General features: G+C 48.2%; 1 protein-coding gene across 1 annotated transcript in view; it reads left to right on the forward strand.

Moving 5' to 3' along the window:
- The window catches only part of BCAS3 (BCAS3 microtubule associated cell migration factor), a 789,343-nt gene extending 767,709 nt beyond the window's left edge, over positions 1–21,634 (forward strand). The window contains exons 26-28 of the mRNA XM_044003231.1: positions 5,470–5,535; positions 17,284–17,379; positions 20,745–21,634. Coding sequence (XP_043859166.1) covers positions 5,470–5,535; positions 17,284–17,379; positions 20,745–20,893 — 311 coding nt within the window. The 3' untranslated portion in view covers positions 20,894–21,634. The remainder of the gene's footprint in view (positions 1–5,469; positions 5,536–17,283; positions 17,380–20,744) is intronic.
- The last annotated feature ends 2,685 nt before the right edge of the window (positions 21,635–24,319 follow it).

Consider the following 24,319-nt stretch of genomic DNA (forward strand, 5'->3'; position numbering starts at 1 on the left):
GGTCAAGACCTGCATTCAGGAATAGATAGCCCAAAGGGTGCATGTTAATCTTATCCACCAGTCATAATCTTTCAGTGCCTAGCACAGTGCCTCTTAGGTGCATAATAATAAATAATTGATGAAAAATGAAAAAATGTGGGCAACTAGGTGGCATGGTGGATAGAGCACTGGCCCTGGAGTCAAGAGTACCTGAGTTCAAATCCAGCCTCAGACACTTAACACTTACTATCTGTGTGACCCTGGGCAAGTCACTTAACCCCAATTTCCTCACTAAAAAAAAAAAAGAGAGAATGAATGATAGAGTGTCTTTGTACTGTACTTTGAAGCATGGCTTTCCATGATGTTAGTGGCTCTACTGGTATAACATTAGTCGTCATATCAGATTTTTAAGTGCAAATTTAAAGAGGCTGGTTGATTCCTCCTACACACTCTACCTATATTATGAATACTAGCTTGACAGTGTGTTACAACTGGCTTCCTCCAAGTCTGGCTAGTTGTGTCTTAGAGAATTTAGCATACTTTACTTTCAACATTGCTTTTTTCCGTTAAAAATAAAACTATTTATTAAAATAACAATAGAATAATTGCTCACTCTCACAGACTTTAAGAAAGAAATATATTATGGAACTAGACTTAAAGAAACACAAATACCGAGGCACAAATTAAGTACCTTCTCTCTCTAGGCTTCAGTTCTTTCATTTAACTGCTTAACTAACTTCTAATTTCTTTTTTTGTTTATTTGTTGTTGTTTTTTGCGTGGGACAATGGGGGTTAAGCGACTTGCCCAGGGTCACACAGCTAGTTAAGTGTCAAATGTCTGAGGCCGGATTTGAACTCACGTACTCCTGAATCCAGCGCCACCTAGCTGCCCCTAACTTCTTTTTTATAACAACTTTAAAATTTTTTTTCTCTCACTGCTTATATCAAAAAGCCTAATTCTTAAAGTGTCCATGTTGCTTTTTGCTTTGCAGCCCTCTAGTCCTACTAGCTTCTTCACCTGACTGCTAGTTGGTGTACAGCTCTTACTAAGTAACTAGTCTCTCTAAAGCTGAGGGAGTTCTCCTCTATTACACTGGGCCTTGATTCTTCTAGTGGCTTTTTCTTTTGCAAAAAAGCATGCTCTGTCATATTTTAAGTTCTGAACAGCAAAATATTATTAATTGGGACACCCCCACACACACTTCCTCCCCTAGTTCAGAATCCAGGATTGTCTGATCTAGGCTGGGCAGAAGTTAAAGTTCTAGGAAGGAAAGGTTTGCTTATTAAAAGAATAGTCACCAGGATTTCAGGTGGCTTATTTAAACTCTGAGCTATTTTCAAATACATTGGGACCAGCTATTTGCATGTAACAAAATCAATGTAGTCATCACAGATTATTTTCATCCATTCATTAAGTCGATCCAGAAAGGGCCTCTACTTGGCGGTACTTTGTTAGCAGCTAGTTACAGTAACCTTGAAAGAGAGGAAACGGTATTCCGTTTGAAACTGACTATAATTCAGACTTTTCTCGAGGGCAGGGATGCCTGCTCTTACAGGTCTCTTTGTAAAAAGTAATGCTTCCTCAGCTGTGTTCCCTGATTCCTGATACTCCTAGAATACCTTCTTTCCTGAGGCCCTCAGACCTCCTGGCAAACACCACCAGTTTTGAGCTGGTGACAGAAGGTTGGCTCAGCTCCTGACCTCTTCCCAGCTTTGCCATTGATGGGCCCATTCTGAGTCCTGGGTGTTTTTTGTTTGTTCATTTTTCCCATTTGGCAGCACCCATGTCAGGAAGCCCATTAACCACCAGAACTCCCCTTCTTCCTCAGCTGCTGCCACTTGGGACATCCCTGAATCTGTGGAGTTAAAGTTCCTACTGTTTTATGAGATCCTGGCCTCAGGATCTACTTGCCTCTTTCTCTCAGAGCCCATCCAGTGTGGGGTCTTTGGAAGTGTGGTGGTAAAAGGGGAAAGGAAGGAGGATAAATCCTTTCCTTCAACCCTCAATCCCTATTGGTATTTATTTAGCACATCATGAGTACAAAGCACTGTACTGGGTCCAAAACCAAAGCAATCCCTGCTGTCAAGAGCTTCCCAGCTCTTGACTTTAGAAATCCTTTCCTCAATAATATTAATATTAATTATTATTATTATTATTATTTTGCTATAAGGTAGGTAGAGCAAGTGGTATTCTCTTCACTTTGCTAGTGAGAAGAATAAGTCTCTGAGAACTTACACGGCGTGCCCAGGCTCACAGGTAGGAAATAGCAGAGGCCCCGATGCAAACCCAGAGCTTTGGACTTCCAAACCAGTCCTTTCTGCTCCACCAAGCTCTTCCTCAAATGTAAACACTTACCAGCCTTATCCAGCAGCAGAGGTTACTCTGGAGTCTAGAGCCCTGTTAGAACAGAAGAACTTCTAGCAAATGAAGAAGAATGACCGAGGCCTCCAATCTGGCCTCCCTCAGAGTGAGCCGTGAGGGACCATTTGGTACTACTGTTCCTACTTTAAGGGCCAGCTTGCTAGTGCTTGTCTGCTTTTCTCTGATAAGATGCAACCAGTCTGGAAGGGATTTTACTTCCCTATATGTTGCCCACGGTCTTTGGGAAGAATGTTTGTTCTTTGCATTTGAAGGAATCTGTAAGTCCTCAAGAAACAAAAGAAAAGCGTGTGACCCTTGTCATCATTTAACCTCTATGTAACAGTTTCTTCACCTGTAAAATGAGGGAGTTAGATTGGATGCTTTCTAAATTTCCTTACTTCCTGAGCTCTGACATTCTGATTCTTTTCCTTGCAGGATCATATATCATTTACCCCTAAAATCCTGCATATAGAATTCAACCCCATAAGTTGGTGATCAGTATATGTTTGGGAGCAAAGGGATGGATGGATGGATGGGTGGGTGGGTGGGTGGATGGATGGATGGATGGATGGATGGATGGATGGATGGATGGATGGATGGATGGGTGAGTGGATGGATGAATGGATGAAATCAAGGCTACCAGATGGCACAAAGAAGGTAAAAGGAGCTAGGAAATAAAATTTAATAGGAAAGATTATTATTGACTTTAAAGAGCAAACTTGGAAATCACTGATCCAGATTTTGTGCTGTTCCTAAATGTTTCTTTTTTCCCCCCTGGGAAGCCCCAAACTGTTTGGGAGAACAACTTTTCAAACCATAGAAAAACCTATGGATTTGTGATTGAGTTAGTAAAGTTTTCGTATGCTTTTTTTTTTTAATTTTTTTTTTTTTTTTAGTGAGGCAATTGGGGTTAAGTGACTTGCCCAGGGTCACACAGCTAGTAAGTGTTAAGTGTCTGAGGCCAGATTTGAACTCAGGTACTCCTGACTCCAGGGCCAGTGCTCTATCCACTGCACCACCTAGCTGCCCCCTACTTCTTTTTTTTTTATTTTTTTTTTCGTATGCTTTGATAGGTCCCCTGTGACCAACTGGGGACCACTTGAATAAGGACCATGCGTGTGCAGTGACTCAGCCAAGTAGAAAAGAGACTCACATGCCATGGGGCCCTCCCAGTCAGTGATGGGCTAGACTCAGAGATGTACCCAGCAGGAAAGGATGAATTCTTAAGGGACTTTCCAGCCCAAGGCACAGAGCAGGGCCTGGGGGAGGCCACAAGAATGTGAGGGAGAATGGGCAAATGCTAAATCGTTAGTAATCTTGTCCAACCCTAGAAATTATTTTTTTTAAATTAATTAATTAATTTATTTTTAGGAGAGATTATTAGAAAATAAAAAGGCTACCAAAGAGAAATCTCTTCTTCCCGTTCCTTCTTTTCTGGAAGGTTTGCCATTTACAATCCTCTACTAGCCTCAATGTTTCTAAAGCTGAGGTTAGTGGAAAGAGCACTAGATTTGGAGCCAAGGAACCTGAGTTCAAATCTCATTTGTTCTACTTTCTACTTGGCTGACCTTGGACAAGCCAGTTGATTTTCCTGGGCCTCAGTTTCTTCATGTGTAGAATGAAAGACTTGGACTAGATTGCGTCCCGGTTCCCTTTCAGCTCTAAGTCTGTGATCTTAAGATTCCATTAACCTAAGATCACGGCTAGTTAAAATTTATTGTCTTTCTCTCAAGTCTGTTTTTACATTCTAGAATCCTCAGAGCAAAATTTTGAGGCAAACAGACGTCTCTCTGGAGTCATAGAAAAGGATTTCTACACACATCTTAAGCAGAATGTTTTCTTTTTTAATTTTATGAACTTCTGTACTCTCAGGGCCCATATTGCGAAACTAAAGTAGCGCAGTGTCCCTAAGATGGCTGAAAGGAAGCAAGATCTTGATGTCTTTAACGCAACATTTTGTGGGCCTTTCTGGGCACCCCCACCCAGGGATAGCCCAAAGCCCATGGTTAGTTTTTGGAACTTTTCCCATGCTTTTACGTCCTTCCCTGCCCCCTCACCCCCAGGCCTTGATGGGCCCCCAGCCATGGGGACATTTTGAGGTCTCGCTAGTGGAAAAACACTGCTCTCCTCCCACTAGCTCTTCCAGGCCTCGCGTGTCTTGCTGGGCTCTCACCAACCTCCCTCAAACTTTTCCCCACATGTATTTTATTTAGCGTAGCTTGATAGCTTTAAAATTCCACCCCTCAATGCTTAATTGAATTTGGGGAGAATACCCATCTATTTGTTCCATTTGTTCAGGATGCCTTTTTCCACTCTGTGCCCCGTGAGCTCATCCTCCTGTAGTATTCCCATCATCTCCGGTCAGCCTCAGCACATGCTGTCTCCTCCCTGATTTGTGTAGAGTGGTTCTAGGCAGTCTCTCTGTGGTATACATCCTCGCATGCGCATGACAACATACTTGACCTAGGCCGGCTGCAGTTAGAGAATGGACAGGGACCCCTTGAAAGGTTTGGAGCCTCTTTGGCTTCATATTTTATTCATCTCCAAGTCAGTGAGAGCCAAACGAGGATACATTTAATGCATCATAACAAGTCTCGGCTGGCATTCCCCAGTTTCCCAGGCAAGCCAACCAGCCATACTGAAGGGGTGCTGCCAGGCAGGTTTTAACTCCATGACTTATTTCCTGGGAATCTTGGCCATTGGCCTGCCCTCACCACACACTGCCAAATGAGCCATTTGTCTTCCTACTGCCAGAAACCAAAAACTAGGTACAGAGTGGGCCAAGGTAGACCAGTTGCCAGGTCCCCTTCCTCCTGTCCTATCCAGGATGGATAGAGACAATTTGAGAGGAAAGGATGAAGAAATATGTATAAAACCTCAGGGCAAGCTGAGTTTGGGGTTCTTCTCTTTTCTCTTATAGGAAAGGTATACTGGGCTCCAAAAACCATGAAGACTTGAGTGTCCTCCTCCCACACCCCCACCCCTTGCACCACTTGGAGTCTCTGGCAGCCCAACCAAAGTAGATAAACTATCCGAAAAGGTGGTGGTGTGTTCCCACATTGTTTTACTGTCTGGAAGATCTTTTTTTTTTCATTTTCCTTTAAAGAAATATTTTATTTTTAATACAGACACAGCCCTTGACGTAGCAGTAAAAAACATCACCCCCGAGAGACACATGGCTGTGAAATGTTTTGGTATGTAACCGCCTGCCTTCGACCCAGGTCTGACAGATGCACAAAATCAAAGGCTCTCGTTGGTATCAAGGGACCGCCCCATGGCTGGGTTGGCCCCCTGGCTGCTTGTGCTTCAGAAGCCAAGGGGGAGGGGGCTGGAGCTGGGGTAGAAGAGGGAGGAGGGTGAAGGGCAGGCAGCTGGCACACATTCCTTTCTCACCGTCCACACGGGTATGATGTGGCATTGAGGAGTTGGAGATAAATTGGTTGGGGAGCTGAGGGGGGGAAGACTTTCTTTGAGAATCCCCCCCCCCTTTTAAGATGGAAGTCAAATTTAGGATTCTGTTGTGCAGAGCAGGGAGGTCACTAGGCTCTAATGCACTTACCATTGACTGCCCCTCTTGTAGTGCGTCTATTAGTGAGTAATTGGATTTGTACCTATTCATTTGCAGTCCCTGCAGGAGCTCTGAGCTGGCCCCCAGCATAATTGGTGCTGTCTCTATTTTTACATCATTAGATTAGCCCCGACTCCTGGCCACTTGTTGTCTGCGCTTGTCTGTCCATTTATACAACCTAATGTAACACAAAATTCATTACTGATCACATTACTTTCAACTCTGAAGCTAGCCTTGTGATAAACATTTGGTTAACCCCTTCTCGCCCGTGGGACAGGCCAGGAGGACAAATGCACTTCCACTCAGCAGGCAAATCAATATCTTAATACACCAAAGTGGAATTGCATTTCTAGATTTGTTATTCCTCCTGGAGGAGCAAACGGAAAGGCTGATCTGCACCCGGCGGGATTGAATAATGAATGGGGCCCCGGCACCAGCGGCACGTCTGGGCCCCGAGCACAGAAGCCAGCACAGCATCAGCTGTCCCAGGGGCACCTCTGGGAGTCATAAGGGCTTGTCATTTCCTCCTCCACCCTTTTCTGTGGGTTTACAGTCTTGGACGACTATCCTAATGGCCAGGAATGCTAAGGTTGGGCCTGGCCCCTCTGTGGTTTCCCTCCCCAGGTCCCCTTTCTGTCGCTCTGCACAGACCCCAAGGAAGCCTCTCCCATGGCCTCTAAGCTGTGGGGGTGGCATCTCACAGCCATTGTTTGCTCTGTTTGGATGGGCCTTTAAGGGAAAGTCCACGGAAAGGGACCTGTGGTTGAGGCGAACCTATTTGCTGCCTTTATTAGTTTTTACCGAGACCTTGTCCAAACCCAGTGACGTCTTGAAAGTTTGTTTACTTTATTATTTATTAGTTAAGTTCATTAACAATGTACCCCATCCCCCACCCCTTACCTCCAAATCACATGGCCCAAAACCTAGATGCCATGAAGATATTACACTGAATCCAAGGGCCTAAAACTTTATGAACACGTTCATGAAATTTACCTTCAAAAGAGAAACAACCAAAAGCTGTCACCACTCAGGACTTGGTCATCCATATTCTGAATGACCTGTGTCTATTTAAAGGCAAATGGTCCAGTAAAAAAGAGTGCTGGGCCTAGAGTCAGGAAGAAGTGAGTTCAGGTCCCATCTCTGACACTTGCTAGCCTTGTGATCCTGAGGCAGGTCACTTTTACCTCCCTGAGCTTCAGTGTCCTCATCTGTAAAATGGGTATAATGATAGCTATGGCACCTGCCTGTGAGAGACAGAGAGGAATCATGGGTAGAGAAGTGGCTCCCAAACCAGGAAGACTCAGATTCCAGTCTACCTTCTGTCACAGACAGGCTGTGTGAAACTGGACGAGTCATTCAGCTTCTCAGCGCTTCAGGTAATTCCCTGAAATTTGAAGTTGCAAAGGAAGTTTCCTTAGCTGAGAGGTCCCTATACCAGGGAAACCATAGTTGATCTCTACAGGTCCAGAAGGGCTGTTGTGATGAGCTAACGTATGTAAAGCACTTTATAAACTTTAAGGTGCTACATAAATGTCAGTTCCAATAAGGATGATGATGGTAGCGGTGATGAAGAAGTCATATGGAACCTGTGAGTCCAGCACACAGAATGACATGAATGGGCAGACAGCCTGCAAACCTCCAACAGGTGCCTTTGGCAGCAGCACTGAGCTGTGCATATATATGCTAGAGAAAGAGGGCAGGGTTGAAAAGGGGCCTCCTGTGTTAAGGGGCAGCAAGTTAACTCTGTTTCCTTTTGCTAAAACACACAGCCACCCACCACTCCACCCATCCCCTTTCTGTCTCTGAGGAACAGCCGCACCAGCTCCAAGTCATTAGCCTGAAGGGCTGTTTATGTTGAAAGGAAAAATACCCCAAGTTATTGAGAAACCCTCATAAAGCCTGCACGGCGTTCATTAGGAGAAATAGACAAGTAGACAGGGAGGAAGTCGAATGGAACCCATTACATTCAGGCCATAAATCGCTAAGTAATAGAACTGTAAGCAGAAGACACTGGGTTGGATAAGCATCCAAGACCAGGGCAGATTCTGGGAGGGAGAGAGGGAAGGAGAGATTAAGAAGATGGTCTTCTCCTAAGCCAACAGGAGGTAAGAGGAATAAAGCCATGTGAACTCATCCAGGGCTACAGGGTTTTGGACAACCCACCCTACCCATTTGAGAGAAGCGTGTCTTAGAGCTTCCTGAAAGCAGAAAAAAATCCACAAATGTTTTGCTGAGTTTCAAGCTCACTCTCAAGCAGGAATGAGGAGGGCCAGAAATGGGACTTAAAAGATCAGAGATTCTTAGAGGTAACAGGGGAGGAATCACAGAGCCCCAGAGGTGATTGACCCCATTTCCCTGTGTTCCTCATACTTCCTCAGTTTTTCTTCTGTGTGATTCCCAAAAAAAAGCTGGCCCACGATTGGTTGACTCTTCTCTAGCCTTGGCTGTAGGGAAGGTGACATTCAGTTAGGAATCAGTTGACCTGAATCTGAAAACCCAGTCTTCACTGTATGAAAGTCACCCACCCCTGTCCCCGTCTCTACCACATTTACAAGTTGTATGACATTCAGCAAGTCAATGAACCTCCCTGAGCCTCCATTCCTTCAACTGTAAAATGGGACACCTGAACTAGATGACCTATAAAGTAGCCCCCCACCCCCCACCAAATGCACACAATTTCAGGGAATTATTGAGTGATTGTGAAGCTATAATGAGCCAAAGTAGCCCCTGGGAAGGATTACACACACACACACACACACACACACACACACACACACACACACACACACAGCAATTATGTAAGTTGTATCATTGAATCTCGAAGAGCGAACTCCACCTGTAGGTGACCAGGACACTGTAAGCCTCTTCTGTTTTGGCACCATTTCCTGGGAGCCAGTCAAAATCCTGGTAGGGAAGGAAGGACCCCACCTTTGTCATGTACCCCCAGAAGGCCTAAGTTTCACAACTAACTAAGATTGTTGTTCTGTCATAACCTGTCAATGTCCTCAGGTAAGTCTGAGGATCTATGACTTAGGACCACTAGACCATCATCACCTCTGTGGCAGTAAGGGCAGAGACAGCTGGGGGGTGGGGGGGAGGAGGGGAGGGAAGGGGTTGGGGGGAAAGCTAGCCTGTCTATTCAGTGGTACACTTTTAATTCCTTAACCTTAATGAAAGGGGGAAAAAAAGGAAAAAGCCACATCTTACTGAATTCTTGGCCTGCGTTATTGAGAATTTAATTATGTTGGGGCATTTGAATGAGAAAAAAAAACCCAAAATAAAAAAAAAACAGATGAGGTTCAGGCAAGGCCAGGCAAGTGGTTCAAGACGTGCGGCGTCTTTCTTAAGATCCAAGGGGCCCAGTGCCCCGCCTCATGCCCCATCGAGGCTGCGGTGTGGCTCAGATGAATCAAAATGGGCCCTCCTGAATCTGGTCACTGGGGCTACAGGAAGAAAGGGAAATTCAGGCATGCTGGCCAAACATCTGGTCTGAAGAGAGGGTCCCGAGCCCCTCCTCCCACTGTGGCTGCTCCTCTTCACTAGATTCTCTATAGTCTTCCCAGGACTCGGCCTTATCCTCACCTCTCCTCCCAGCCCCCCTGCCCCCCACTCCCAAGTATGCACACTCGCATCTCAGCAGATGTGCAGAAATCATTGTGTAGCCTTCCTCCCAGCTAGGACATCTTTCTCCAGGAGGTATGCCTGCTATGGTTTGCTAGGACCCTAGGTCTCCCAAAAAGAGAATTTCCGCAAGTCTCAAGCTCTGCTTTTGTGCAAATGAGTTGCAGGAGAAGAGGCAGAAAGGTGGAAGGTGCATTTCAGCTGTCTAGAAATATACTCTCAAGCCCCCTGGAAGGGTGGGAAGCCTCAATACCTCAAGGAAACTCTATATGACTGGGGCTGGGCAGGGGAAGACTCAGGAGTAAACCAGAAAATCACAATAATAATAGGATTTATATTTATTTTCATTGTTCTTTAAGTCCTCCAACATGCTTCCCCCGATTAATGATAATTAATATTGATATAGCACTTTCAGGTCTGCAAAATATTTTATCTCACATCAGCCCTTGGAGGTAGGTACTTATTATTCCTCATTTTACAGAAATAGAGGCAAAGAGATGTTAAGTGATTTGCTCAGGGGTAACAAGTGTCTGTGACAAGATTTGAACCTCTTATTTTCCTGACCTCAAATGTAGTAGTCTTATCTTTTACCAAACCCTGTGAGTATTTTCTTTATTTGACAGATGAAGAAACTGAGTCATAGAGAGGTGAGGTGACTTGCCCCAAGTCACCTAGAAAGTTCAGCCAGCAGAGCTAGGACTCTGAGCCAGGTTTCCTGATTCACTAGGCAGGTCTAGTGATCTCAGGCTCTGACACCTATAGAGCCTAGCTTAGAACTTCTCCTGAGCCAGAGAGCTGACCTGAGTTAGCCCAAGCCAGGAAGACCCACAGCAACTCAGCAGCACAGCTTCCTGTCCTACTTGGTCTGGCCTGGCCTTTTCTTTGTGTTTGATAGATAAGATGAGATAAGATAAGATCTTTGTGTATATGTATATATATATATATATATATAATATATATATAAAATGAGGTCAACTTAGATGTTTAACCAGGGTCAGTAGTTCAATCAGATGCCCATCAGGAATCTGGGATTTCACCAGTTTGGGGGGGAGGGGGGTGGTCTCTCCACCAAGACAGGCTGTAATGACCTTCATTCCTTAGTCCACAGTTTTCCCAAAGTTGCTATAGCCAAAAAGTGTAATTGCTGTGGGAGCCCCATGGGGGAGAAGTCCCTTTTGGACTTCTTTTGGCCGCTTCCCTGGAAAGAGACAAAAAGGTCATAGCCAGGCCCAGACTTCCTCATGCAGTGGGACCTAGGTAGGACTTGTGCTCTCAACAAGCAGGGGCACTCTCAGGCCTCACGAGAAGGATCTTAATAGAGAGAAGTGTCTTTATCATACATAATCCTGAAAGGAGTCTGAGCAGATCAACTTCCATATCTCTAACTATTATCTGACTTTTATTCTTCCCTCTGATGCTTGTCTCTGCCTCTCTTCACCCCAGTATCCCTTCTCCCCGACCCTACTGTGTCTGTCACTCCTCCCACTTCTCTCTACTTCCCTCTCTCCTCCAATCACACCCATATCTTGCCTTCCCTGCCACCCTGTCATCTTACAGAATACTATCTCTTCTCACATCTGGAAAATTAAATAGAGGGGGTCAAGAATGTAGAGCTGGAAGGGTCTTTAGTGGGTCTGACCTATTCACTTTACGGATGAAGAAAAGAAGGTTCAGAAACAGAAATGTTTGTTTCTTTGGGGTCTGAGGAGACATCTCCACTCACCAATCAAACACGAATTTATTAAGCACTTATTGGGGTGCAGACGTTGTGGCTAAGCTGCAAAGATACAAAGAAAAAGGTGAAAACAGCTCTTGCTGTCAGGACACTTACATTCTAATGGGGGAGACAAGATGTCCATAACAGGCCATGTACAGTATAAGATGGAGATCACTAGGCATGGTGAGAAAAAAAAAAAGAAAGAGGTGTGGGGACAGTGAAGTTCTAACTTATTCGATTGGGGTTTCTAAATCCTGTTCTTGTCTCATTCACACACACACACACACAGAGTTTTAGGATTCCTGCTCCTCCCACCTTGTATAGGAAGAAGCTGAGCATTATCAAGTTGAAATAAGATGCTGTACAAGAACTTAAGGTCTTGTGTCTCCAAGCATCCGTTCCTTCACTGGGTCTTTGGAAGGCAAGTCGGCCTGCCCTTTGAGCAGTGTGAGGGGACCCATGAAAACATCCCCAGGGCCTTGGACAGGTCAGAAGGAAGCCCCAGGCTCTTCCACCCTCCTGTAACCCCCAAGCTTCAATGTCACATCAGCAGCAGTGTGGCAGAAATTGCCATATGACTGTAATCTGGGCTTGGTGGGATAAACTGCCCCGCTGACTGGAGCTTTTAGTTGTCCAAGAAGCAGCTTAAGAAACTGAGTTTGTGTTCCTTTGTGTTCTTGACTCTGGGCCTGGATAATCTGGCGGCTCTTCATTCTGAGTATTAGAAATTGGAGGTCAGGCCTACAGCTGAGTGTGAATGGGGGGAAACCAGGTTGGGGAGAAGGGGGTGCAGAGTTTCAGGCACACCTTAGGCACTTTGGAACCCCAAAAGACTGGCTTTCAGCCCAGAGAACAAATGTCTGCGTACAAGCAGCAGGGGCCACTGATGGGCCTGTGGCCTTTTCTGGAGAAAGGGAGTAGTTATGGCTGAGGTCACTGGCCAGCAATGTCAGTCTGTTATTGTTCCTAATCTGACCATTTTCCTGTTGTCTTCCAGGGGCTCAGCCTCAGGTATTAAGCGGCCCAGATAACTAGGCTAAAACGACTGCCCCTTCTCCTCACCTCCCTCTTGGAAGCTAAAGACCAGGGACCAGGAACTAGCTGTTATCAGAACCTGGTGATGGGTGCTTTCCTCCCCACCCTGCAAATCCTACTGCCTCCTTCCTGACTGTTTTACCAACTGGAGTCCTGAGAATGAAAAGCCCTCCCAGACCCAGAGCTCTTCTCCCTGCCCAGGATCTCCGTTAATGGAGTCACAGGTTAGGAACAAGCAGTTGTCTGGTCAGTGGGGTGGGAGGAGCTGATAGCAAGTGAAGTGCTGGGAGCTATTGCTATGTTGAGCTCATCTGGGCCACAGGGCTACAGTGAAGAAGCTAGCTGCTGTGTGAGCTCTCAGCCCAAAGGAGGTGACTGAGGGACCAGGAGATACAGGGATGTACTGAGAGAGCCTTTTGGGGACCACCACTGCCCAGGGCTCCAGAGGGGTGGGTGGGGGGACAGGAGGGCAGTGTGGAAACCCATTCAGGGGACCCTCCCCCCAGGGCTAGCATTCCCACCTCCATGTCGAGAAGAGCCCTGGCTCTCTCCAGTTGACCTCCTTTTAGCTGCCTGTACTTTTAACCTCCTGAAAAATGCTCTAAGGGTTGAGACTGGCTTGTGGCCAGAGTTTGGTCTCCAGTAGGCATAGTCTTTGGGGGTTTCTGGAGAAAACAGTAGCAAAAGCTGTCTCTCTCTCACCAAGCTAAATCTTCACAAGAAGTTGGGATTGGGGCTTTCTCCTTGGCCCCGGCGAACACCCCCTTCTGTCTCCCACCTCAGATTCAGAATTTAAAAGTGCTTCTGTCTCCCTGAGAAACCACTTCTCTTCCACTGCCACATAGCTCCCCTACCATCCTCCTCCTCTACTCTGATAGCATTAACCCTGAAACCAAATCATTTGCCAGGACACTGAAGACTTTACTCGAATTTGAGGGGAATGGGCTCTAACACAAACAGGGAGCAAGCTTTAGGGAATGAGCCCCTTTCTCTACTCACCCTCTAAGGGAGTTTGGCCTGACCCCATATCCAAAGAACACATAGCGTCAAGAAAATCATGAAGTGTTATAGTGTCAGAGGCACTCAGATGGAAACAGGCCTTCCCCACATAGCTCTTCATGTATGGAACACACACCCCAAATCTCAAAGATCTTAACTGCTGCCAGGCTAGGACAATTGAAACTACAACTCTAAACTTTCTTGGCCACTGGCCCCCCCCTGACCGCCACCCCCCAGACCTACTCAGACACTGCTAGCACGACTGAGCCTGAGATGGTGGGGGACTGGGAAGTGGGGGCAGGAGGATGCTGAAGCCAGCAATCAATGAGCAGGACAGGGTGAGAAAGTTATTCTATAGCTTCTAGGAGGCCATTTGCAAGAGAAATGGGAGAAAATTAAAAGCTATAAACAAATACCTGCCACTCTCATTCCCTAAGCCCATTTCTTGATTAAATCAAGGAGAAAAACCGTAGCTCACCTGGGACACTCAGACCTGGTGAGGCCTACCTGGCATGGGCCCTAGGCTTGCGGGACACCTGCTGGTGAGGGCAAATGGAGAGAGAAGCCCATTGAGGTGTTTTCTCTCCCCCCCCCTCTTACATGGGCTACCACTGCGGTCTTTCTAGGACCTAGGACAGATCCTACAACACAGGAGGAGATACAAAGCTTGGCTTACAGGTCTGTTGTGGATCTGGGAGGGGGGAGCCTGAGATATGGGTAAAATAAGGCTCCCCCAGGGCCATGGCATGTCTCCTTCCTACCCCCTTTCTTCCCTATCCATTTCACATGTTGGAATAGGTAGGTTCTCAGTTTGCTTTCCAGAGGGTTAGAAGTAGGGGTGGCCCCATCCCGAGCAATCCCAAACACTCCCTCCTAATCCCTTTAATGGGCAGCACTAGTGGAGGCCATAAACCAGCCTGACTGGAGCCTCGGCAGCAATGAAGGGCAGGAGGCCATGAGGCCCTGCAGCTGCTGCATCCTGCATCTGCCCTCTTCCTCCCCCACTAGTCCACCCTGGGCCTCTACAGTGCTGGGGGATGTGCCCTGGCTGTCCCAGGGGGAGGGAACCAACCCCCCCCACCCCCAACCCAGCCAGGCTCCGTGTTCCTCAGCTCCTTCCCATTCCTCTCTGCCCTCTGCCAAATGGAGCTGACAGCTCTGGAAGTTCAGATTGAGACCTAAAGAGGGACCTAAGAGATGGCTGGCTAGGCCTTTGCCCCCTTCCCCCACCTGAGGCCCTGGCTGGCCAGACCTGTACTTATCTGTCCACCCACTAGAGAGGCCCAGGGGCTTCTGACTGAATCTAGGCAATGACTTACGAATCCCATGCTGGGGTGGGGGACTTGGGAGGGGGGCTTTAAATGGTGCTCTCAGCTAAGCAGTTTGAGGGCTGAAGGAAATCTTGCCTGCCTCTTAAAAGTTCTGCATCTCAGAGCAGTCCTGCATGCCTCTCACTCCCACCCCCCACCCCCCCACGGACACACCCTCAGCTTGACCCTGGCAGATACTGCCATTCTCATACCATAACTTCCCCAGACTCAGGCCACCGTAAGCCAGTCCTCTTTTTTTTTTTTTTTTTTTAGTGAGGCAATTGGGGTTAGTGACTTACCCAGGGTCCACACAGCTAGTAAGTGTTAGGTGGTCTGAGGCGGATTTGAACTCAGGTACTCCTGACTCCAGGGCCGGTACTTTATCCACTGCGACACCTAGGCTGCCCCAGCCAGTCCTCTTTTAAACCTCTGGGCTGTGTGGGAGTCTGACGGTTTCTATGGATGTTCTTTGTGGCAGCAGCATTCCTAACCTCCTGAATGGTTTCCTCAGGGACATGGTGTCATGGTCCCTGCAGAATCAGGGAGGGCACATGAACCCTTCCCAGAACCCCCATGGCACCTCCAGAAAGCTGCCCAGCTGGAAGGGAGGGACAGAGGGCTCTGTGTAGCCCAAACCTTGACAGACTTTGTGAGCAGGTGAACCTGAGACACTGGGGACAAGCCAGATAGATAGGGTGTTAGGTGTCAGGGGAGAGGCCATGGGGTGGGGAGAAGGTTGAGGGAAGCCAGGATGTATCATGGTTGTGGGTCCTGGGCGGTGGAGTCCCACCATGTTTTCCCTGGACACTGAGTGGATGTGCCCCCAGAGAGACATTCACAACTGAGGCTGGACCTTTTAAGGTGGAATGACCCTTTGAAGGGCCCCTTAGGCCCTTACCCTACCTTGCAAACATTTTTCAGGCATTCTGCTTTTGGTCCTAGGGAGAGAGGAGAGTAGTAACTTGGCCCTGAATGAGAGCCTTCTTCAATGTGTTCTTTTCCATCCCCACCACCCTTCTCCCCCAGTATCTGCCTCTGCCAGACAGAATCCCCCTGTCACGTAGGCAGATACTTCCCCAGGTCTGGTACCCTCACAAGCCAGCCCCTCCCTCCACATACCACTTCCACAGGGACTTCGGAGTCCTCCTCAGCTATGTGCAAAGGGAAGATGTCATTGAGAGGCAGGGACTCCGGCAGTGGCCTTCCTAGAACCCCCACACCTGAGCCCAGGAAGGTTAAGTATGAGACACCCAGCAGAAACAGCTGTTCAGGCCTTCCAAAGGCAGCTGTAGCCTGCTACCTGGGGAAGAGCCTGTGTGTAAGGCTTACACGAGGCTTCTGGTTCCTTGAAGACTTGCTTTTCGTCTCTCCCAACACTCTCTCTCTTCCTCTCCTCCTGTAAGGTCTGTGTATAGAACCTGCCTGTTTCTGATTCTTCCAGTTCCTCCTCCCCATGAATTCTAACTCCACTGAATTCCCAGGCCCTGAGAGAAGTGACCTATTCCTCAGTGCTGGGGGCCTGGGGGTAGCCAAGGGCTGAGGATGTAAGTCTTATTTTCTGCCATAAATCTTTGTGAGAACCAGTCCTCGAACACTAGAAGGGAGATATTCACTCCTATAAGGGGTGGGCTGGGCAGAGGTCAATATAATGTGCCCTCCCACAAATGCCCGATATCTTTGCAAACGCTTCTCTCCTCCATTCTCTGACCTAAAACCTTGTTCCCTAGGGACAATTGTCGTTCCTGCCTTCACTCTGGCCCTGTACATGACAGTCCAAGACTGACTCTGCAGGGGGTTCAAGACCTCTTGACCCATTTCTAACCTTGTGTGAGACTGGTTACATGACCCTGAACTAGTCACTTTGCCTCTTTATTCCTCCCATCTTGCAGATGTGGAGAATTGGCATCCCCTGTCTCCCCAGCCCCATGGGCACAAAATTATGTCTGGAGCCTTCATGGGATGGATTGTTCTACTGGGATTCCCTTGTTTCTGAGTCCAGTTTACTTTTCTGGGGAGTGGTTTGCCACTCCCAGTCACTTGGGAGGTGAAGGTATTAGGGGTAGGATGCCAGAGAAAGCTGATCTCAAGCAAACCCAGAAGATGGAGTAAATTATTTTCTTTCTGGGGGACCCTGTGTAGATCCCTGGAAACAGGCAGGGGTGAGAAATTTGGTATAGAGTGTGCTCTTGGTGACATAGCCTTGGGAGGGAGAAGGAAGGAGGGAAGAGGAGGCCCAGCCTGTGCTATGTCCCTCATCACACACACCTGAGATTTCCAAGAGAATAGACTGATCCCACCTTACCCACTTCACCCGAGATTCAAGCACTGCATGTGTTGGGAGTAAGCTGCGACACCCCACGCTCTCCACCTGACTTTGCACTTGCCCCCTCCCCCACCTCCTTCATCATACTGCTTCCATCTTGGAAGCCCTTCCCAGTTGGTCCCCCACCCCCCACCCTCCGCCTCCCAGGAGTTCCTCACAGATCCCTACATGCATGGCAATGTCTTCTTGGATGGAAATTCTCCATAAAGCTGTGAGTTTCCAAGTTTGACTTCCTTCTCCTGACACCCTCTTAAACCTGCTTGCAAACAAAACCAAAAAAAAAACCAAAACGGCCCCAAACCTATATGCCTCTTTAGCTATACCCATATCATTTCAAAATAGATGCCTCAATGCTTTTCTTTTCATAAGGAAAAAAAAAAGGAAAAAAAAAAACAATGTCATCAGCCCAGCGTTCGCGAACAGCCCCTACAATAACAAAGCATTGTGCGTGCGTGATGGAGGAAGGTAAGGCAACATTTTTCCGTTTCTAGCTTACTTAACCAGGGTGGGGTGGGGCAGGGGACGGAGAGAAGCCAAGACTGAACACCCTGAAGCTGGCTTCCCCCAGACATATACTTCCTCTGTCTCTCCAGGGCCTTCTAGGAGAATTCCCAGAAAGCTTGACCAGGGAGTAGCCAGTTCCCTGGATTCCCCTATGATTGGCCTAGTAAGGGAAATGGAAACCCATATCATGGTTCCGCACCCCGCCCCCATCATCTTCACTCTTTCAGGGCTGATGGGCCTGGACATCCTGCTGCTGTTAGCAGCACTCTGAGGGCCTTCTTCTCCCTGCAGTGGTTAGAATAGGCTTTTAGTCTTATGCGCAGTGATCTCTGGTTGGCGCCTCGGGATGAAGTGGACCAGTCATATGCTAAGGGGCTAAAATTCCCAAGTCTTTGGGCTGCCCGAATGAACCCTGCTTCCCTCCGCCTTCTTCTTTGTTGTCTGTTGACTAGAATGGCTAAGAGATCCAGTCTGTAGCAGATGACAGAGCATCCAGGGACAGCACATTTGCCCTGTTAAGTTCCCCCAGGCTGGAGTGACCAGCCATGTGGCAGGGGCAGCCTGAGACATACCAGTAGCCCTGGTGCTTGTTCCCCAAGCATGGGGACAAACAGCTGTCCAGAGGGTTGAGGGGCAGAGACCCAGCCATGTCCATCTGCTTGTAGACCCAACATTGGACTGGGGGGTGGGGGAGCAGAGGGAAGGGAGAAATGTGCTGTCTGGGCCTGGTCCTCTCTGGTTGTCTGTTCCTGAAGCACTGTGTCCTGGGCATGCTGCATCCTCTTCTCTTCCTCTGCCCTGCCCCTTGCTGAAGTTTAAAGGATGATAAATTTTCTTCCTCTCCTGGGCACTGAGCCTGGGCAGCATGGGAGGGGGGAATAGGTAGAGAGCTGAGCAGGGAGGAAGGTGAGACTCTCCCAGCATCTTCCTTTCCCCACCTACTAGGAACTCTTCAGCCCATCTCCTTGCTTTGCCAGCCAATCTTCTTCCCTCGCACCCCCACCCGCCGTCTTGATATTACCCTGCATAAAAGAAAATACCTTGAGAGGTATCAGAGGGCTGGGACGGGGGTGGCAGGGAGAGGGTATGTGCCCCTCTCCCCCCTGCTCATATCTCTCTGAAGCTCTTGCTGTTGCCTTTCTGGTTTGCATCTGAATTCCCCTTTTCCTCCTTCTCTGTCGCCCACAGCCTGTGCCTTATTGGTTGGGATAGGGATGAGTGGCAGTATGGGGGCAAGGGTGGGATGGATGGCTGCTGGGAAGAAGGGCTCAAACCTTGCCTTGTTTCCTTCCCCCTCCCTGCCCCTCACCTTGGGAGACCAAGCTGGGTACTACCATGAAGAGAGTAGTGCTGGACTGGATTCGGCTTTCATCCCGGGTCCTGAAAAAACCCGAGCCAGCAGCAGGCTCGCTCCCACGCCCACGGCCTTTCGTAACCATCCCCACTCACTTAACTGCTTTCATTCTACTGCAATAAAGTCGTGGAGGCTCTTGAGTCCTGGCACCAACCTCATGATCAGCTCCCCTCTTCATCCAGCTCCTTATACCGGGCCTATGCTCCAGATACCCAGCCCTGTAATGATGCCAGGCCTACTCCCAGGATCCTGGCATAGTTCCTCACAGTGATACAGGGACCCCCAGGGGTCCCTGAGACGCTTTCAGGGGATCCTCAAAGTCAAAAATATTTTCACAATAACATTAAGGGCTATAATCCCACATCACCAAAAGGTCCTTGGGGGAAGAGCCTCCATCATTCTGAGAGTAAAAAGTGGTCCTCAGACCAAAAAGGTTGAGAACCGTTCACCCCCCCGGGAAGGCAGTGAAGGCCCCTTGACTCTCTGGGATGCTGGTTATAGATAGCGCCATCCTCCAGTGCTTCTCTGGATGGTGGCCCCAGTGCTTGCCCGAATGGCGCCTGGGCAGGCCTGGTTTCACCAGTGGTGTCCAGCCAAGGGTCAGGGCCCCTAACCAAAGGCAGCTGTGCATGAGAGGGAAGCAAAGGCCCCAAACCAGACAGGATAAGTACAGCATCAGCATGGGCCCCAGCCACTCCTGGCTGATTGAAATTACTGCCTTGACTTCCTGAGCGCGTGGCACCAGGGAGGAAAGGAGGCTGCCTTGCAGAGGGGCTGCTTGGCTGACAGGGTACGCTATGGGCCAGCTTCTCGCCAGTGTGCTCCCACTCCAGGCAGGCATGATGGCACACAGTGGGTAGCTCCCGCTAAGTGGGGGAAAGAACCTTGCTGTACTATAGCTGCTAGTCTAGACTTAAAGAGCCTAGGGAAGGAGACAGGATCTGGGAGGGAACCTCCATACCCTCCTGGGAATGGCTGAGTGCCCTAGGCCTCAGCCTCTGTATTCTGTCAGCCTCTGGATTCTGGAACCTCTAAGGCAAACCTCCTGGAGAGGAGAACAGAAGAACCTTGGGACGGCTCTGTGGTTATCTGTTCACCTGTATGTAATGTTCCCCCCATCTCCCCAGCACCTAATCTTACCCTGCCTCCTGCGGTAACAAGAGGTTTGCTAGGAGGTTCCAAAGATGAATTGTGTGTGTGTGTGTGTGTGTGTGTGTGTGTGTGTGTGTGTGTGTGTGTGTGTGTGTAAGAGAGAGAGGGAGATGGGGAAGGGGGGAGGCAACCCCTTAACAGGGCCACCCTCACTTGAGCGCTCTTCCAGGGCTAGGAAGGCCCAATAGGCAAAGTGCCACAGACTGGGGTTGGCAACTGCAATGGACCTATGGACTTTGAACCTTGTACTAAAAGTGGATATATGTGTGTTGGGAGGGTGGGAAAGGAAGGAAGGAGCTACAGCTGACTGTGGCAATATAGTACTCCTTCTTCTTCCCTCCTTCTTCAGATGCTATGGTCCTGTTACTATATAGAGGAGCCCAAGCTGAGCTGATAACCAGGCCCCTTCCCCTTCTGCTGTGTATTTCTGCAGCCTGCATGGACCTATTTATCTATGTGTGCACGTGCATGAATCTAACCGCATTGTACATTGACCAGGGTTAAAGATACATTGGGCCTCATGTTGGCGCCCCACGTCGAAGTCACACCTCTGATCTGCACCCTAAGCTCCAGATTAGCTTCCTGTTCCATCCATAGGCATGGGGCGGGTGGGGCAGCCACCTGAAGAGGGAGCAGCAAGATGCCCGGAAGATCCCTTGGGTGCTGGCACAGACAGCTGGACGTCTGTAACGGCCAAGCAATCCCAGCAAATCCCTGCCCTTCAGGGAGCACCTGTCACCATCCAACCCTACTCCCACCCCTGCCACCCCCTTCCCAAGGCTGTAGCCTTCACCCAGGCTGTCTTCTCTTTGTTTTGCAGAACTGCAGCGAGAGGGAAGCATCGAGACTCTGAGTAACAGCTCAGGTTCCACAAGGCGCAGCATCCCACGCAACTTCGACGGCTACCGGTCTCCTCTCCCTACTAATGAAAGCCAGCCCCTCAGCCTCTTCCCCTCCGGCTTCCCTTAGCCTCCTCCACCAGTGACGGCTCCGTGTCCGGCCAGCCTGCCCACTCCCACGGGGAGGGGAGGACCTGGTGTCAGTGACGTTCTCCAGCATCTGCTCTCTTCCACTGGCCACCCTACCCAAGCACACTGAGGAAGAACCACGGCCTGGTTTCCCTGTCCGCCGCTGTGAGAAGATGAGGCACCCAGCAGCTCTGTGGTCTCTCCCTCCCTCCCTTCCTCCCTTTTCAGTGTGGGCCAGGAGGAGACTCCAGAAGTTCAGTTCCACCCTCGCTGTTGCACATGTTGTTACACACTGGATCTGGTTTTGTGTTTTCTAACCAGTGAGGGGGACAGCCCACTCGTGGGCCAGCAGCAGAGCCCAGAGCTCCAGAGGCTGGGGGTGGGAGAGAAGATGGATAGAGCTAGGCCTAGAATCTGGCTCCTCCATGCTGGGGTGGCCACCATCCTCTTCCCTCTGATATAACAAAGCAGGTGCTTCGCTGTCTCCCTTCACCCATTTCCCTCCTGCTGCCACATGAATTGAGGCCAGGAGTATTATAGAAAAGGGAGGGAGAAGGTTGTCTCTATTTTCCAGCCCTACTGCCCCTTTGGCTCGTGGGAAGAATTGGTATTTCTTACAGTTCCCCGTTTTATCCTTATCCTATATTAAGATTCAACTCCTCTATTTGGTGAAGGAAGCCATGGTTATTGAAACTCTGTAAAGAAGTGCACGTCTTGTCCCAATAAATCAAGCTGAAATCGGTTTTGTGTCCCTGAGCTGGTGAGGGGGCAAAGGGGCTATTCCCAGGGTCTGGACTGAGCCCCAGGGCACAGGCTCAGCTGTCCCCATCACACACATGTCCCCATCACACATATCCCCGTGGCCAGCCTTGGTTCTCTTGATAACATGAGGGGAGGGGGAGGTATTTATAGGGGTGGGAAACAGCGTTGACTTTTGGCTCCGACATATGAGCTCTGACCCTGCTTTGAGCTCTCTTCCACCTCCTTTCTCTTCTCCTCTTCCCAGAAGAGGATGAGCTGGCCTAGTCCCATGTAAGCTTTGGACTCCTTGCCTCTCATTAAGGCAGACTTAGACATGCTGAGCCCAAGCTAGTGAGAGAAAGTAGGCCAGAGCCTAATGCTTATCTGTGTGATTGGAGTAAGACATTTTGGGGGAGGGGGAGAAGGGCTGGTTAATTCTCAGGATAATGGATCCCAAGGAGGTGAGTGCAACTGGAGAAGAAATAGTTCTTGGCCTCTGCTAATCCTATGAGGCACTTTAGGGAACATACTCCTGCTGTCTCCTACACACACACACACACACACACACACACACACACACACACACACACACACACACAATCAGCCTTGGATGTTTGAATCAAACCCAATGAAGAATAAGTGAGTTCAGACAAAGTTTTAATGAGATGGAATAATAAAGTACATAAAGAACCCTGCCTATCCTTTGACCCTCATACACAATGGATATGAAGTCCAGTCTGAACTAGTGACCTATTCATTCATTCAACAAACTTAGTAAGCACCTGTTATACGCAGAGCATCATGCTTGAGACTAGAGAAGATACATAATTTAAATAAGACACAATCCTTGCCCCTCAGGGAGCTCACAATCTGGGAGTAAGACACAAATAGATGTGTATATAATGTTTAATAATAGTTGAAACCACTAGAAATGTAGAAAACAACTCCATGAACTCTAGAAGGAAGGTCGTTATCAACCAAAGAAATGAGGGAAGGCTTCCTAGAGAAGGCACCATTTGAGTTGGGTTTTAACTGAAGGGTAGAAATTCAATAGATGTAGGGACAGCTAGGTGGTGCAGTGGATAGAGCACCGGCCCTGGATTCAGGAGGACCTGAGTTCAAATCCAGCCTCAGGCATTTAACACTAGCCTATGTGACCCTGTGCTTAACCCCATTGCCTCACCAAAGAAAGAAAGAAAGAAATTCAATAGATGGAAAGCCCTTCCAGCCAGAGGGAACACTATATAGAGAGAGAAATAGTGTGGCAGTGGGAGGTACAGGGATAGAGAGAAGGAAGGCAGAGACCAGAGTAGTCGTTTGACTGAAATATAGAGTACCCTAAGCTAAGCAATTGGAGATAAAGCTGGAAATGCAGGATCATAGCAGATTGTGAAACACCTTGAAAGGGTCACTCTGTGATTCTTCCAGGCAATGGAATTTGAACTTTCGTTGGTAGTCAATAGGGGCCACTCGGTTTTCTGACAAATGGGTAACATCTAGCTGTAAAAGACTAGTTTGAAGCTCAAAGAGCCAATTGGGGGGGGGGGATAGTGAAAAAGGGGGAAATAAGTAAGATGACTTTTGCAATAATCAGTAATGGTGGAAGGGAGGGACTGGTCGAGTACTAAGGCAGTGTAAGTAGAGATAAGAGGTTGTATAGGAGAGATGTTATGGAGAGAGGTCATAGGCTCCCAGACCTAGAGCTAGAATGTACCTCCTTTTACAGTTGAGGAAAATGAGGCCCACAGAAAGAGAGAGAAAGCTTACCCAAGGAGAGGAAGAGTCCAAAATTACACCATTTTTCTGATGTGGAAGACTGGGTGAGAATGACACTTCTGAGAGAAAGAATGAAGCAGAAGGAGGAGGGTGAATTCAATTTCAAAAGTCAAATTTCAGATTTCAAATTTTAAGTTCAAAATCTGAGAAGATAAGCAGGCTGTCCAAGTAGAGCTTGCCTATAAGCAACGGTACAATCATAGATTCGGTGCTGGGAGAACCATACTGTCATCTTGTCCAGTGACTTTTTTTGTTGAGTTCATATTAAATTCCTACTATATTCTAGGTGCCTAATGAAATAGCTGACATTTATATAGCACTTTGTAATCTTCACAATGATCCCATGAGATAGGTACTCAAGGTCTTATTATAATATCAAAATTACAGTTGAGTGACTTTCAGCCCTTTACCCCTACTCCCACTGCTAATAAGGTTTGCAGGTGGGACTTGAACCTAGATATTTTATAATCCCAAGTCCAGTGTTCTTTCTACCATGTCGCTATACTGTCTTGGTCTTCTATCCCTATTAAATTTTAGGATTCTTAAAAGTAAAGGCTAGGACATAGCTAAACTTTATTTCTCACCCAGTACCTAGCACAGTACCCTATATGCAGTAGGTGCCTAATTAATGCTTATTTGTCCATCAGAGATTTAAAGCTGGAAAGAACCTTGGAGATCACCTAGTCCACACCCCTTCCCCTTTTTTAAAAATGAGAAAACTGTGACCAGACAAGTTCAGTGACTTGACCAAAGTCACACAGGCAGTCTAGATCCTCCGACTCGAATACAACATCCCCTTGAAATTGATGTATTAGGGAGGTCCACCTGGGCAGGACAGGTAATCCAAGATGGTGCTAGCAGTGAGCATTAGGATCAAATGTTGATCAGTTACCCTCTGAATTTTACTAAA

The sequence above is a fragment of the Dromiciops gliroides genome, chromosome 4 (genome assembly GCF_019393635.1).
Source record: "Dromiciops gliroides isolate mDroGli1 chromosome 4, mDroGli1.pri, whole genome shotgun sequence".
Classification (NCBI taxonomy): domain Eukaryota; kingdom Metazoa; phylum Chordata; class Mammalia; order Microbiotheria; family Microbiotheriidae; genus Dromiciops; species Dromiciops gliroides.